The sequence below is a fragment of the Plecotus auritus genome, assembly GCF_963455305.1.
Source record: "Plecotus auritus genome assembly, chromosome: 4".
NCBI classification, from domain to species: domain Eukaryota; kingdom Metazoa; phylum Chordata; class Mammalia; order Chiroptera; family Vespertilionidae; genus Plecotus; species Plecotus auritus.
In genome coordinates, this window is record NC_137775.1 from 8,830,988 (window position 1) to 8,847,224 (window position 16,237).

The following is a 16,237-nucleotide window of genomic DNA, read 5'->3' on the forward strand; positions in this document are numbered from 1 at the left end:
GCACATGACCTCATTGCGGGCTCAGCCCGCAGTAGGGGGTGTGCAGGAGGCAGCTGATCAATGATTCTCTCTCATCATTAATGTTTCTATCTCTCCCTCTCCTTTCCTCTCCGAAATCAATAAAAATATATTTTTAAAAGATTTCATTGTAAGTAAATTACCATTAAATTAAATCTATTTTTAAATGAAGGTAATGAGCACTCGAAAGTTAAACCTTCCTGGTTATTATTCCCCTATGACCGCTGCCTGGGCTCTGGCGCTGCCATTCGCTCTGTCTTCCTGGTGGAAATGCTGCAGAACGGTGCACCGCTGTGGAGCTCCTCCAGCACCATGTGCTGTGACTCATGTTGTAACTCTATCAGGGGTCCTCAAACTACGGCCCGCGGGCCACATGCGGCCCGCCGAGGACATGGATCCGGCCCGCCGGGTGCCGCTGCCTGTCCTGCTTAGCAACCGACTCGTCCCGGGCCCGCAGTGCACATAGGAATTTGTTCATAGTTTTTTTTTTAAACTATAGTCCGGCCCTCCAACGGTCTGAGGGACAGTGAACTGGGCCCCTGTTTAAAAAGTTTGAGGACCCCTGCATGGTGGTGAGGCTGCACATCAGGGCCTTTTCTTGGAGAGCCAGTTGTTAAACCCACAGACAGTCTACTCCCACCCCTGACCTCCGGGCTTCAGGGAGCCAGTGGGCATCAGCCCCATGTTCGTGTCCAGTGCAGTCACTCACAGAGATGGCTTTTCTGCGGCTGACTGTGGCCCAGCAGCTCACCAGCTCAGGGAGCTGCACTCAGCCCAGGGCCTGAGAACGTCATGCTGCTGCAGAGCAGGAAATGAGGGAGGCGTGTGGGTGTGATGCCTTCATTGTCCAGCCGGCTTCTGGGAAAGGCCAGTGGGCTGGCAGATAGCTCATCACATCTTCCTGGGTAAGTAAATTACCTTCTAGATCCAAGGCACTGGGAGGTTTGTTAGTGTCCACAAAGCACCAAAGTACAATATTTAACTATCCCTTTGTGGGCCCAGATGACTAATGATGTTTATAAGTGTCTAATTCGTTCAGTAACAATTCTTTGGTTATTTATTCTTTCTTCCTTTTTATGTTAGTGTTGGTGCAAAAAAAAAAAAGGCAACAAAAAACAAACAATAAGGCAAAATATTAGACGTCAGTCTCCTAATTAACCTGATTTCTGTTTTAGCATCGTTTAAATGTTTATTTGCAAGGTTTCTTGTGTATTACAGATAGCCAGCCGTTATTAGGCACTTCCAATGTGTACTGGCTTTGCAGTGCTTCCTCAAGAGTTTAATGTTGCCATGGTAACCAGTCATATCAATGCTAATGAATAAATGCCAGTTAGTTGTTAAAAATCCCCACTGACTCAAGACTTTTGGTTAGTGTTTAATTTTTTTCCAGGAGCATTTTTCTTTCCCAATAAAAGAGGGTGGGAAGAAAGAAAGTTCCACATACTCCCTCACATCCCAAGTGCAAGTACATGGTGACATTTTTTCATATTCCTAAATAATGACAATGATCAAAAAATGAAAAAGATTTTTTTTTGTACCCTAGCTTAACGTTGGGGCATTTTGACAGCTAACTCTTGAAATTATTAAATGCCAAATATAACATGTGAATGTTTGGATTCGTCACGCTTTTCCCCTTTGTCTTTTACTTGACAGTCTGAAGTTAGAAACAACGCATTGAAACTGGAAGACCTTCATGCTAAAGTGAATGACCTAAAAGAATTAACGAAAAACCCGGAAACACCATCAGACCTTCAGGTAAGCACTCAGTTCTGTAATAGCTGCTACCTGCTAGACTCTCTCTCTCAAAGAGTATTTCTATTCTTTAAGTATTTGTATATTAAAGTGCATATGTTGTGATTGTTTTGAGTGGCCTGCAACTCTTAAGTCATCTGGGGTGAATGCCAGAGTGTGACCTCCAGCCCAGAGGTGAATCATAAGAGAAAAAGAGCATTCCTGTGTGACAGCTCAGGTCATCTAAGAAGGCTTTCTGGGGGAATGGCAGGTTCCGGAGGCAAGAAGTTAACGAGATGCCCACAGGGTGCCGAGGGAGAATGTGAAAAGCCAGAGAAAGGTGCATTGCTTGCATCTAGGGCCCTTCCCTGGGCGGTCACAGAGCAAGGGGAGTCTCAGAGAAACCCACAGATCAGGGCCTGTGAGAGGAGAGAATGGGAAATGTCACCAGGCTTAGGAAGCGTGGATGCCAGTTCCCTCCCCACCTCCTACTTGTCCCAGCCTGTGAGATGCGGAACAGAAATAAAGTGAAAAGAGACAGAAAGCGGCACTTGGCCCCTTTCTCCACTGTAGGGTTCCTGTTGGCAGCAGATCGAGCTGGGGCAAGAAAAAGCCCTTACCGTAAGTTCGATTTGAGTTCAAAGTCTTGATTATTAAATGGTCCTGGATGTTTTCGTTGTAGAATCGAAACTGTTTACGGTTTATCGTAAGTTCCTTTTTTATCTGTGGTCCAGAGAAATCAAGGCCCTCCTGAAATAAACCACCCAGGAGCAGAGAGGCAGCCTCCCTGAATGCTTAGAGTGGGAGACAGAAGGAAAGTGCTTGAGGATGAAATCCTATGGGAGGTTGTCCAAAGCAGTGGTCACATCAGGGCAACATGTGTGAGTGTTTCCCAGGGAGGTTGAGGGGCAGGTTTTCGGTCACCTGCTTGGTAACCCTGCGTGAGTCTGGCTGTTTTGAGATGTGATCATGTGTATCCCCTGGGACCTCAGACAAACTGCCCCTTTCGCGTCTCATGTTAACTGTAAGCCTTACTCTTTCCATTTGCCATCACTTAAAATGTCTGGCAACTTGCACCCACTGATTTTCCGTCTTAGAAAAATTGGATGAACATCCATGGTTACGCTTATGTGGTTTGGTTTGGTTTTTATGATTAAGCAATACATCTATGGAATTCCCAGTAAAAGAGGGTCTGGTTTTCACAGATTTTGATGAAATCCTGCTTTATGTTTGATGTTTAGTTTATAGAAGCAGACCTAAGGCAGAAACTAGAGCACGCCAAAGAAATTACCGAAGACGCAAAAGGGACGTTGAAAGATTTCAGGGCTCAGAGCACACAAGTGGAGAAATTTATTAACGACATAACAACCTGGCTGGCGAAACTAGAAGAATCCTTGGTGAACTGTGCCCAAACTGAGACTTGTGAGGGGCTGAAGAAAGTAAAGGTAGGTAACCAACGCTCATTAACGGGTTACACTTCAGTGGGAATAGTAGTTCTCCTGCTTTGTGGTGGCTAGACTCAAACCTTAATCTCTGCTCTCAGTCACCCGCATTAACACAAGACTTAGCAAATAAGTAATGGGTAAAGAACTGAAAGCAAGATGAATAAGCTGAAAACAGAAAGCACGCATTGCTGTAGGGCCTGCTCACAGGCAATTATTATTATTATTATTATCAATTAATTAAAAGGGCGACATCTATAGAAGTGTTTGAATGTCCATGAATTTTCAAATTTGAATGCTACATAGTTTTTCCTCACTTATTATTTTTATTGGTTAGGATGGCTGCTTTTATCTAGAGAAAGATGTATTTTTTTAATTGAGAAAACAGCTCACTTTTATGTCAGTACTAGAGGCCTGGTGCACGACATTCATGCACTCTGTGGGGGAGGGTCCCTCAGCCTGGCCTGCACCCTTTAGAGTTCCTATAGCCTTTGGGGGATGTCCAACTGAGGGCTTAGGCTCGCTCCCCATCAACCCAGCTTGTGGCTGAGTGGCACTCCCTCTATAGGAGTGCACTGACCACCAGGGCGTAGCTCCTAAGTTGAGCGTCTGCCCACTGGTGGTCAGTGCACATCATAGCAACCGGTTGTTCTGCCATTTGGTCAATTTGCATATTACCCTTTTATTATATAGGATGTTCATTTTCTTTTTTTTTTTTTTTTCAAATTTTTATTAAGGTATTATATGTGTACATATCTTACCATTGCCCCCCCCCACCCCACTCCCATACATGCCCTCACCCCCCAATGTTTTGCATCCGTTGGTTACTCTTATATGCATGCATACAAGTCCTTCAGTTGATCCTCTTATTTCCCCCACCTCTCCCTAACCTTACCGCTGTAATTAGACAGTCTGTTTGATGCTTTACTGCCTCTGTAACTATCTTTTTGTTCATCAGTTTATAATGTTTTTCATTATCCCTAAATGAGTGAGATCATGTGGTATTTTTCTTTCATTAGGATGTTCATTTTCATAGATGACATTTCTGATCAACTCTCAATCAAGCTTATGAGTTGAGATGAGTTTTCAACAAAAAATTATATGTTCTTTTTCAGCATATTATATTTTACTGTTCTTGAGAGTAAGGAAGTAACTTTTTAAATTAACTACTTGTGCCTTTCTTGTGGCCTGTGAGCCATGTGACCCACTGAAGAATGTGAACTTAGGAGGGGATTGCATTTGTAGTTTCTAATCAACTGATTAAACCCAAGCTCATGGCTGGAATCCACAAGGATCAATTCAATTTGCTTAAAATGCTAGACTCTCACTCAAATCCTAGCGACCTCTCAACAGCTGTTTGCAGTTGTTCCCAAGGAGAACTGGGCAACAGTCTCAAAGAATCAACACAGAGATATCACAAATATTCAAAAACCAATCCCACAAAAACGTATACATTACTGAGTGGATTTTGATAGCATCCGTTCCCAAACGAAGTGCCATCATGGAGTAGGTGGAATATTTCTCTTGCATCTGATAAACATCCTCCATGGCACACTTTTATTCTCTAGGAAATGCAGAAAGAGCTTCAAAGTCAGCAAAGCAACATCAGCTCCACCCAGGAAAACCTCAATAGCCTGTGCCGCAAGTACCATTCGGCGGAGCTGGAGCGCCTGGGCGGGGCAATGACGGGCCTGACCAAGAAACACGAAGCTGCCAGCCAGCTGTGCTCCAGGACCCAGGCCAGCCTTCAGGATTCTCTGGAGAAACACTTCCATGGTGAGCTCCCACAGGCCTTTGCATGAATAGTTTGTTTACAAGAAGGAATCCAGACCAAATGCTGCATAGAAACTGCCAGCAGACGCTTGCAAAACTTTCCAGAAGAATATCAAGTTAAATTCACTTGGGCACTGAGATTTGGGCAGTGGAAGTGTTATGCGTGTGCCCTCATCCTAAGCAACATTCTCCCTTTCTCCCGGGGCGGTAGGAGTCTACCGTTTTGATGATTCGGAATTGCATCTAGATTTTCCACATGGAGCTCATGTGTGTGGAAATTACTTCCACTGCTATGAGGAGGTAATAGTCAACCTGGGCATTAGGAGAGAGCATGAAACAGCAGCAGCATGTAATTCAGGAAAGTGCCCATCCTATGGATGTGCCTGACTCGGTTTCCCACATGGCTGCCTGTGCTCTGATGTGGACACATAATGACAATGCTCAAGTCAGCGTGGCGGAAAGAGGAGAAGGTTTCTCCTTGTGCCACAAAAATGGCTTTAGCACCCCTAAAGTATTTCTCCACTTGCACTCTTCCAGAGTCAGGCAATTAATTATTTCTTTATCAAAATAAAGAGACATAAGGGGAAATTAAACATTGAAGGGAAGTAAATCTCTTTACAGTCTTTTCTCTGAGATAATTTCTTGATTCTACTGTGGACAGTCATGGCTGTCGATCATGCTGTGTCGTATATGTCATATTCTAGATTATTATGATCTTCTTTCTGGAATGTTTTATAAGGTACAATGCAATGGGCTGAAGGCCAGAATTAATTCATGGTAGCTCATTCAATGTTTGGGATGCATTTCTCATTCCTATTCTTTTCCAAAGAGTCCATGAAGGAATTCCAAGAATGGTTTTCTGGAATAAAAGCAGCAGCAAAAGAATCATTAGACAGAACTGGTGACAGCAAAGTTCTAGAGGCGAAGCTTCGAGACCTTCAGGTACGAACACTGGTGTTGCCTTTTCTTCTTCCCCAAACTACACTCAAGTGCGATCCAGTCAGAACTAAATCATCTCTCTCCCTAAATCTTTTAATCTTATTCAAATGTTTCTTTTTCCTTATCAGAATTAGATTTCTTGAGTGATAAGGAGATAAGCAATATGAAAAGTAAGCTGAAAAATCAAGTTAGAGCTGTAGAATTTCTAGATCCCCTTCCCCTCTCTTTTAGGCTATTGACTATTTGGAATTCACTCTAAACTAAACCTAATTTTAATTTCTATAGCAGTAAAAGGATAAACAGTGATATCTATTTCACGTTACTATCATGGAGGAGTTTTAAAAAAGAAGACATTGCTGACATCACGTGTGCTTTTTAACCTATGGTCTAAATTTGGAACTTAGATATATTCAAATCAAAGCAATAGGTATTATAGATAGTATAGGTTTTACTCACTAGGAAAAATGTATGAATTCAGGAAAGAGAAGGCCATTGTGAAGTGGAGTTAAGAAATGATTGACACGAGACTGGATTCATACTGAGTTTTGCCTACGATTTTTAAGCGGCTAATCTGAGCGAAGCATTGTGTTAAGTATTATAAAAATAATTTTTAGAAAGTTAATGGAAACATGAGGATTTTGTGGCCTAATGGGTGATGACGATTATGCAGATAACTCATTGGCTGTCAGGATAGGAAGAGCGTCATCACACAGGAAGCTGGTTTTGCAGGAGGCAGGCTGACTGCAGATGTGGAATTGTCCCCTTTAAGGCTTGAGGGACAGTGGAACTCCACAGAGAAAAGTCTGGAACTCAGGGACGAGCAGAGCTAGCACAGCAGTTCTGGGTTCTTTTGCTCTGCCGAGGCCAATGCCCGTACAGGTGTTCTTCCAAAGAAGAGGTGTACACCAAGCAAAGAAGGGAACCCAAGTCAGGATAGTGTGTGCGGGGCGGATCAGAGGAGGAGGAGGGATAGAGGCAGGTAACCAGGTGGAAGACATCCAACTAACCATGGGGAGATGGAGCCTGCACTAGGTTGGGACAGTGAGAAAGGGGAGACTGAGGACAAGACCTTGGTAAGAACATCCTCCTTCCCGGGTCGGCATTGTCCCCAGTGGGTTCTCAGTGGTTCCAGTGCCTGGCTGGCCCGTCCTCAGTGCTGAGCCTCGATTATATCCAGCTGCAAACATCATTCTTACTCCAGCCTTGTCAATGGCTGTCTTCCTTCGGCCCTTGTTTTTCTGCTCTCGCTCTACTATCTCAGCTCGGAATGATAATTAGTGCTCGCATGCACCAGGGTCTCTGAACGATAGAAAATGTTTTAGACTACTTCTATTTCCTGAAACAGACCATTCTGGACTCAGTCGGCGATGGGCAGCGCAAGCTTGACGCTGTGACTCAGGAAGGACAAACGTTGTATGCACATCTGCCTAAACAAATGGTCAGTAGCATTCAGGAGCAGATTACCAAGGCAAATGAGGAGTTTCAAGCATTTCTGAGACAATGCCTCAAAGACAAGCAGGCTCTTCAAGACTGCGCTCTGGAACTTGGGAGGTAGGTTGTTTTGATACAGGGCGATTTCATCGTACACAGAATGTCTTCAGGGACTTAGAGGGGAAAGCCATTGTGAATAAATAAATCTTTGAAATTGTGAGTTTAAATTTAAAGCTTTGACTTTAATTACAGATTCATACTAGGACAATAACTGACGGCTCGAACTATGATGGCATCATGTGTTTTGCTTTTCTACACAGAAAATAACTGTGAATGACATGAATTCATACATTTTTTGGTCTATTTGACTAACTCAAGATATTAGAGCTTTGGCATCCAGGTTTTATATTATCCAAGTCTTTTTCTTTTAAATATATTTTATTGATTTTTTACAGAGAGGAAGGGAGAGGGATAGAGAGTTAGCAATATCGATGAGAGTGAAACAACAATCAGCTGCCTCCTGCATATCCCCTACTAGGGATATGCCCACAACCAAGGTATATGCCCTTGACCGGAATCGAACCTGGGACCCTTCAGTCAGCAGGCTGACACTCTATCCACTGAGCCAAACCGGTTACAGCCCAAGTCTTTTTATTGAGTCTACTTCTGCTGGATTGGAGTCATGGCAGAAACACCTATTGTATTTATGTGAGTCAAGAGTCCATTCAGGAAGCTATGTCAACATGGGTGAATATAGAATAAGAAAGAGGGGGAAACCTTGTTAGTAGGGGGAAAATGATGTCAGTAAAATCAAAATGCCTTTCTGGTAGTGGAGTAATTTGCCTGACTCTTATCCCGGTTTCTCAGAGAATTTACACTGTTTTCAAAACTTAGAGCCCTTGCGCTCTGGTGCCATATTCAAATCCCATAAGATACAAAGACCCAGAGAGGACTTCCCCTTTTTCTTATTGTTGAGTTTTCTTCTACTTGAAGATTCATGAAAATGTGATTGTTGTAAACATTGTGACCTCAGCTATTAGAATGTATTTATTATAATGATAACATAAGAATTTCTCTATGGTGTTCTTCTTTTTTTTTAGCTTTGAGGATCAGCACAGGAAACTGAATTTATGGATCCATGAAATGAATGAGAGGTTAAGCTCAGAAAACTCGGGAGAGAGTAAACAGCACATTCCTGAGAAGAAAAACGAAGTTCATAGGGTTGAAATGTTTCTGGGGGAGCTCCTGGCTGCCAGGTATGGTGCCGAAATGGAACTGGTCCTTTCCCCACCAAGGACTGTGTGTTTGGTTGTTTGGTTATTTGGTGTGGCTGGCAGTGGGTTGGTTGATGGGTTGGTTTGTGGTTGTGCTTGTTTTCATCCCTGAATGTCTAGAATACAAATGATTGTGCAGTGTTTTCTACGGCAGTGTGGTACCCCGGAGAGAGCATAGGGATGGAGGTCAGGGGCTGGTCCACATCTTTGTTCCACCTCCCTTTGCTGTTGATAGGACACTCACTTCCTGTATTTTTTTATATTAGCCTTTAGCATTGTGATGATGATGATGATGATGGTGATGATGATAACACTTTCTTCTCAGAGATTATTGTAAGGATATAAAGTGATTAAAAGATACTCTTCATTTACAAAAATAATGCTACAGATCCCAATTTCCATATATTCTTCATACACGTCAGCCACCTGTCCCATTTCTAATTCACCTCATTCTCACAAAATTCTTTGTAAAACAAGAGGGGTGGTCATTAAGCCTGGCTGTCTTGGAGGCTCCCCTTCTCCATTACAGTATTTGCCTCTTCATTGCTTTCCAACTGACCAAATGATTCTGGCTCCTTCCCCAGGCCAGGTTCTCTGGCCTGACTTTCAGGATGTTGCACTCTAAATTCATGCTTCACTCCTGGTATTTTCAGTTGCTTCATGGAAACTCTCCCTTTGGAAAGGGTAGTGCAATTTGACCCAAAACTCTTTAACTATGCTCTTAAAGAGTAGATACAATCATCTGTGAAGCAGTAGAGGCTATCAGCCTGCTTCATCAGGCAAATTAGCAGCAGTGATTGACTAAGTGAAAACTGCCTGATTCAGATTAGACCCATTCCCTGTTTCCACCGAGTCCTCTTTTTGGTCAAAATGCTGAGTGTTCCTAGTCTTGAAAAACAAACATGCAAACAAGTGCACAACAGAACCCATACTAACAACTACTGTTGGTGTGCTGGTTTGATAACCAGTCTAACATTTCCCTGGGATGCTCTGAGCCCTTTCCAAGGGATAAACACATCATTGACACTGTATACTCCAGTTCTCCACAGTGAGTTCCTTAAGGCCAGGGACCATCAGGTCTTTATCATCTGTAGATTGCCATCATCTAGTATAATGTCAGAAAAATCCTATCTAATAAAAGAGTAATATGCAAATTGACTGTCACTCCAACACACAAGATGGTTGCCCCCATGTGGTCAAAGATGGCTGCCCCCATGTGGACACAAGATAGCTGCCACAAGATGGCCAGCAGGGGAGGGCAGTTGGGGGGGACCCAGGCCTGCAGGGGAGGGAGTTAGGGGTGACCAGGCCTGCAGGGGAGGGCAGTCAGGGGTGACCAGGCCTGCAGGGGAGGGCAGTTAGGGGAAAACAGGCTGGCAGGGAGCAGTTAGGCATCAATCAGGCTGGCAGGGGAGTGGTTCGGGGGTGATCAGGATGGCAGGCAGAAGCGGTTAGGGGCAATCAGGCAGGCAAGCAGGTGAGCAGTTGGGAGCCAGCAGTCCTGGATTGTTAGAGGGATGTCCGACTGCCCGTTTAGGCCTGATCCCGGTAGGGCAGTCGGACATCCCTTGAGGGGTCCCAGATTGGAGAGGGTGCAGGCTGGGCTGAGGGACACCACCACCGCCCCCATGCACGAATTTCGTGCACCGGGCCTCTAGTAGAATATATTGCTGAATTAACAGAATAATAGCATCACTTTAAATATATAACTTTCTGCAAGTTACAGTGCACTTTTTGTGCTTTAACGTCTTGACTCCTGTCTAGATACAATATAACATGACCTACTTCTCTCCTCCTTCCATATTCTTCTTGATCTGTTACTCTCTGATATTCCATCATCAGAGCTAAGAGTCCTTACTGTGTTGGCTCCCAGGTTCCTTCTAACTGGCTACTCTGTACACTCCCAGTGAGGGTCACTCAGGTGAAGGTGCTCAGCTGGATCACCTGACTCCTCTCACCTGCTTGTCATTTGCTCCTCCCAGTCCTCTGTTGTTGTTGTTTTTAATCATAATATTTCTAGTACACACATTTTGGGGGGATGCCCTGCATTTTTTTTAAAGTACCCCAGACTTGAGACTCATTGAATTTTTATCATCCATTTATCAATTCTTCTTGGAATAACAAGTGGTATCTGTTCACTTGAATTATTATTTAACTCACATCATTGCTTACACTACCTTCTTGTCTCATCAAACAGATTACAAGAATAAAAATGTGTACTTTAGAGTAGATATAATATTGTATAAGTCACATATATCTCACAGAGACCCATAGGTTGCTATTTACATAATAGCTGCTCAGTAAAACAAAAGAGGCCTCATAGGAGATACGTTATGTAGCCCTTTTCTACTACTCGCAATAGTTTGTGTTCAGACAACTGCTCCCTCCATCCTGGTTTCCCAGGCATCTCCTGAGAACAGTGCTGATCTGAATTCAGAACCTGTCAAACAGGAAGAAGCCAACCCAGCCACTTGCGGTTACACTTTCCCTGGAGCCAAGCTGAGATGAGCAGGGCACCTGAGATATAAGAATTCGACACCCTTAAGGACTCATAAAATGGCTTTTTGAAAGAATCATGTTTTTTGTTGTTTTTTTTTGTTTGTTTGTTTTGTTTTTGCATTTTATTTCTGCCAAACATTGCACTGGTGCTGGGACATGAGATGATTGTAATAGCCCTGGCTTCTAGAAGGAAAGCCTGTGGATTGAGACACACAGGGTGTAGGAGGCTGCAGAAGGTGCCCAGAGGAGGAGACCTGCCCTCCTCACCCTCTCCACCTTCTTCACTCTCTCCACCCTCCCCACCCTCTCCACCCTCCCCACCCTCTTCACTCTCTCCACCCTCCCCACCCTCTCCACCCTCCCCACCCTGTCCTCAGTTGTCAGGATGCTTCTCAGGGATGGGATGCCTGCCCTGAGCTGTGAAAGGGCAGCTAGACCAGGAGCAGAGGAGAGCAGAAGGGTTCTCACAGAGGAGCCTCCATGTATGTATAGCAGAGGGTTGGGGGCGTTTCAGCAAGCTGCTCAGGGTTAGGGCATTCAGTAGGAGTGAAGAGATACTGGGTGGCCTGGAGGGGCAGGCCGGGCCTTTTGTGAAGTGAATTCCTCAGTATATACTGGGTTTGGATCTAGGTACTGCACGGGTTCCATCAGGTCCCCGGATGTGGATGAACTAGCTTTGGAGAAACCATAGGAGAAGCAGGTGGCCAGGGCAAAGTCTCCAGACTCTTCATTTTATTTTATTTTTTAAAAAATATTTTTATTGATTTCAGAGAGGAAGAGAAAGGGAGAGAGAGAGAAACATCAATGAAGAGAGAGAATCATTGATCGGCTGCCTCCCGCACACCCCCTCCTGGGGATCAAGCCCACCACCCGGGCTCTGACAGGGAATCAAACCATGACCTCCTGGTTCATTGGTTGACACTCAACCACCCTCCCCACCCTCATAGGTCAGCCTGACAAGGCTCTTCATTTAAAGGCGTGTCAGCTGTGAGCTCTTGTCTGTTGAGCGCTCCAACATCAACAATCCTTTGTCACTCCCCGGCGCTGGGAGAGTCTAGTGGATGTTGTTTTCTGTTGTCTTTAGAGAGTCTCTGGACAAGCTCTCGCAGCGCGGGCAGCTGCTCAGCGAGGAAGGCCACGGCGCCGGGAAGGAAGGGCGCCTGTGCTCCCAGCTGCTCACCAGCTACCAGGGCCTGGTCAGGATGACCAAGGAGAAGCTGCGCAGCTGCCAGGCGGCCCTGCAGGAGCACGAGGCCCTGGAGGAGGCCCTGCAGAGCATGTGGGCCTGGCTGAAGGGCGTGCAAGACAAGCTGGCCTGCGCAGACAGCACCGTGGGAAGCAAGGCCACCCTGGAGAAACGGCTGTTACAGATACAGGTACGGGCGGCCCCGGCCAGACCCCCCTGTGCCCCAGGACGGATGCGATTAGGCTCACAAATGGTTGCATCAGGTCCCAATCACACTGTGAGCCTCTCTCTAAATGAGGATTAGGTGAGCGAAATGGAGGAATTGGGCAGAAAGGATGTGGAGGAGATTATTTTTCCCCGTTGTAAAGGAAAGGGATGTGTTTGTTTTAAGAGCTCTAAAATATCTTTTTAATTTTGTTTCGTAAATATCCAGCAAACATTATGAAATAAATACCTAGTTTACTACAAGTTGCTGGGCATATGAAGATAAAATTAGTCCTGCAGGAGTTCAAGTCAGTGGGAGGACCAACTGCAAATGTTACTGGCCATGCAACATGTATGTGGGGCCGTGGTTGAAGGCAGCGGGGTGGGGAACGCGCAGAGAAGACCACCGCCCCGCCTGCAGCCAGTGACAGTGACCTTGAAAGGTAGAAATTAGCCAGGCTTTGAGGGTAGGGGACTGTTGGGCTTTTAACAAGCGTGTTTTCATTTTCAAGATAATTTTTGTTTACTCTGAAATTAAGTTTCCCAGTGAAGTTACAATGCGTAGGCAGGTAGTCCAAAGTTTTCCAAGAATTTAAATTGGAGTTAATCTTTACTCCCTGATTCTCGGGTTGCTAATATTTAATTGAAGTTTTATATTGCAGTGGAGTCCAGACTTGGTTGTTGTTTCCATTTTTTTTAATTGTTAACACTATTACAGATGTCCCCCATTTTCCCCTCCTTTGCTCCCTTCCATCCAGCCCCCGCCCCCTGCCTTCACCACATCATTGTCTGTGTCCTAGGGTTATGCATGTAAGAATATATGTTTTTTAATTAATCTCTTCCAGCTCCCACCCCCCCGCCCCCACTCCCCTTCCCCTCTGAGATCGGTCAGTCTGTTCGAGGTATCCACGCCTATGGTCCTGTTTTGTCCATCAGTTTATTTTGTTCACTGCTTCTTTCTCGTCTTTGTTTTTAAATCGTTACTGCTGGAAGTATTACATATGCCCCCTTTTCTTTTTAAGGTGAGTCAGGTATTCCCTGCCTTGATTCTCAGGGAAACAATTGTTTTTGAAACTGTCAGAAGGCGTGACTGTTTCTGCTGACATGCATTCCCTCTTCTTCCTAGGACATCCTCCTGATGAAAGGGGAAGGGGAGGTTAAGCTGAATATGGCCATTGGCAAAGGGGAACAGGCCTTGAGAAGTAGCAACAAAGAAGGTCAGAAGGTGATTCAGACTCAGCTACAGACCCTTACAGACGTGTGGGCCAACGTCATGAACTCCTCCGCACACGCTCAGAGGTACAGAGTCCAGTTCAAGTGCTTAATGGCCTAAACAAAGCCCAGTAGCTCAGTGAAATGAGGGAGCGGCTCTACAGCTCCTGCAGGGGAGTGACCACGAGTGTGATTTTAGCTAGTTGTATGCTTGCCTGCTTTTGCCTAAATTGTATTTTCTCTAATGGCAAAGACTGGTTTTGTTTGTTTGCTTGCTCTGTGTGTGTGTGTGTGTGTGTGTGTGTGTGTGTGTATGTGTGTGTAATATTTACATCTCCTATAATTTGTCATGGAATTTTGCACACAACTTGAGCTCCGTAAAATATACCCTTTTAATTCATCAAAGCAAGAATAATGTGTAGTCTTGAATAACTTTAATATCTTTTCACTTTTTAAAGAAACAGAAGAGAAATTAAGTCATTGGCAACTGTGGAGCTTAACTGTGGAGGAAATATGGGGGGAGGGTGTTTGATTGTCACAGGGATGAAGCAACCCTGGCATTTAGTGACCGAGCCCAGGAGAGCTAGTGCCCTCCAATGCATGGGACATTCTCACACAAGCAAGAGTCAGCCCATACGCCCAGGATGCCTGCAGAGCTCCGTTGAGAAGCACTGGCCAGGGGCTGCTGGGAAAATAGAGAAGATGCTGGTCGTTAGAATAGGCGATGTTGTTGCTCTTATATTTATGAGTGGAAGATTTTCGCCTTCCTCCTTCCCTCAGAGTATTCACAAGTAATCTGGCTGGCTTGTAGGACAAAGGATTGTCAGTCAGAATTATATTAAAATACATTCCAGGAGCCATATTCTGACAGTGATATATACTATTAGATCACCAAAGAAGTGTGTGTTCACTGTGATCAAAATAAATAGACAAGTAAAAGATTAAAATTCATCACAAAACAAAATAAAAATATTTGCAATCACCCCTGCAATGTAAAAGTGGACCGTGGTTTCAATGAAAATGTGGGAGGTTGTGTTTGTTTTGGTTTGTTTTTTTTCTTTAATATGGAGCATTTGTAGTAACTCCCAAAGTCTGCAGAATTTTGAATCTTAGCTAATAGCTCAAACTGGTCAGCAAAGAAGAAAACTTCAGATCCCATGATTCTATTTTTTTTTAAATATATTTTATTGATATTTCACAGAGAGGAAGGGAGAGGGATAGAGAGCTTGAAACATCGATGAGAGAGAAACATCGATCAGCTGCCTCGACACACCCCCCACTGGGGATGTGCCCGCAACCAAGGTACATGCCCTTGACCGGAATCGAACCCGGGACCCTTCAGTCCACAGGCCAACGGTCTATCCACTGAGCCAAACCGGTTTTGGCCCATGATTCTATTTTTTATATAGTAGATCAAACTTCCCAATGCTTGCCAATTAGCTAACTTTGTAAAAGTGAACAGGAATATGGGTGAATATTTTTCAGATGTTAGAATAAAATGTTAAATACAAAAAGTAGATTCAAATCCTTGATTCTTCTCTTTTAGGAAGAAATTAAATTTGACAGCTACATATTGAGCAATAGCAACGTTCAAATGACAGTGGGTAATCACGGAGTTTATTTTGTTTTGTGGTTATTTTTTTTCTGTGCTGAAACAATGAAACAAAACAAAGTACTTTTTACCCTCTCAGTGCTATGAGGCCAGGGTAGGGAACATTCCAGAAAACTCTGACTCAGATAGTGTTGTAAGATGTTGTGAGACTATAGAAGAAGGCAGGGCCCGGGGTGGCTTCTGGGGAGGTGAGACTGATTTGGAAACTCAATTGGAAAGGAAAAGAATGTGGCATGTGTGATGCGGTTCCTACTGATGGAAAATAAACAATTTGAGCCCTGGTCGGTGTGGCTTAGTTGGTTGGGCGTCATTCCATGCACCGAAAGGTCACTGGTTCTATTCCCAGTCAGGTCACATGACCAGGTTGCAGGCTCAATCCCCAGTAGGAGGTGTGCAGGAGGCAGCCAATCCATGTTTCTCCTCTCTCTCCCTTCCCTTCCTCTCTCTAAAATCAATAAAAACATTTTTTTTTTTTAAAGAAAGAAACAGTTTAAGCAAATGCTGCAAGTACATTTCCTACAGATATGACTCCAGGATTATAGGATTTTATGCAAGGGAGATTGGGAGAGGTCACTGAAGATGAGTTTAGAATAGTTTTAGAGCTGAATACTTTAAAATTCAGAATGCCAGCCTGGAGAGCCTTTTACTTGACTATCTGAAGAGCTATTTGGTTGACTATTACATTTGTGATTACATTTCTTATATTATAAATGTATTTAGCCTTCATTCCTTCATCCATTCAACACTAAACATTATGCATCTATAGAAAATCAATCTAATGATATTATTTAACCGGGAAGATTACCCTAAATTTTAAATTCCAATCAATAAATAATTGCCATCTGGTTTTAATAAAATAAACTGAGTCCAAGAAAAGTAAGAATTGATATATATTAAATAAAATTTGCTCAGCCAG

General features: G+C 44.0%; 1 protein-coding gene across 5 annotated transcripts in view; it reads left to right on the top strand.

Annotated features, from left to right (window-relative positions):
- SYNE1 (spectrin repeat containing nuclear envelope protein 1) overlaps window positions 1–16,237 on the top strand; it is a 400,736-nt gene that overhangs the window by 166,480 nt on the left and 218,019 nt on the right. For all 5 annotated transcript variants that reach the window (XM_080663595.1, XM_080663598.1, XM_080663597.1 and 2 more), the window contains exons 46-53: window positions 1,672–1,773; window positions 2,991–3,194; window positions 4,760–4,967; window positions 5,794–5,906; window positions 7,249–7,454; window positions 8,435–8,590; window positions 12,192–12,483; window positions 13,624–13,796. In XM_080663595.1, the coding sequence (XP_080519721.1) occupies window positions 1,672–1,773; window positions 2,991–3,194; window positions 4,760–4,967; window positions 5,794–5,906; window positions 7,249–7,454; window positions 8,435–8,590; window positions 12,192–12,483; window positions 13,624–13,796 (1,454 nt within the window). The remainder of the gene's footprint in view (window positions 1–1,671; window positions 1,774–2,990; window positions 3,195–4,759; window positions 4,968–5,793; window positions 5,907–7,248; window positions 7,455–8,434; window positions 8,591–12,191; window positions 12,484–13,623; window positions 13,797–16,237) is intronic.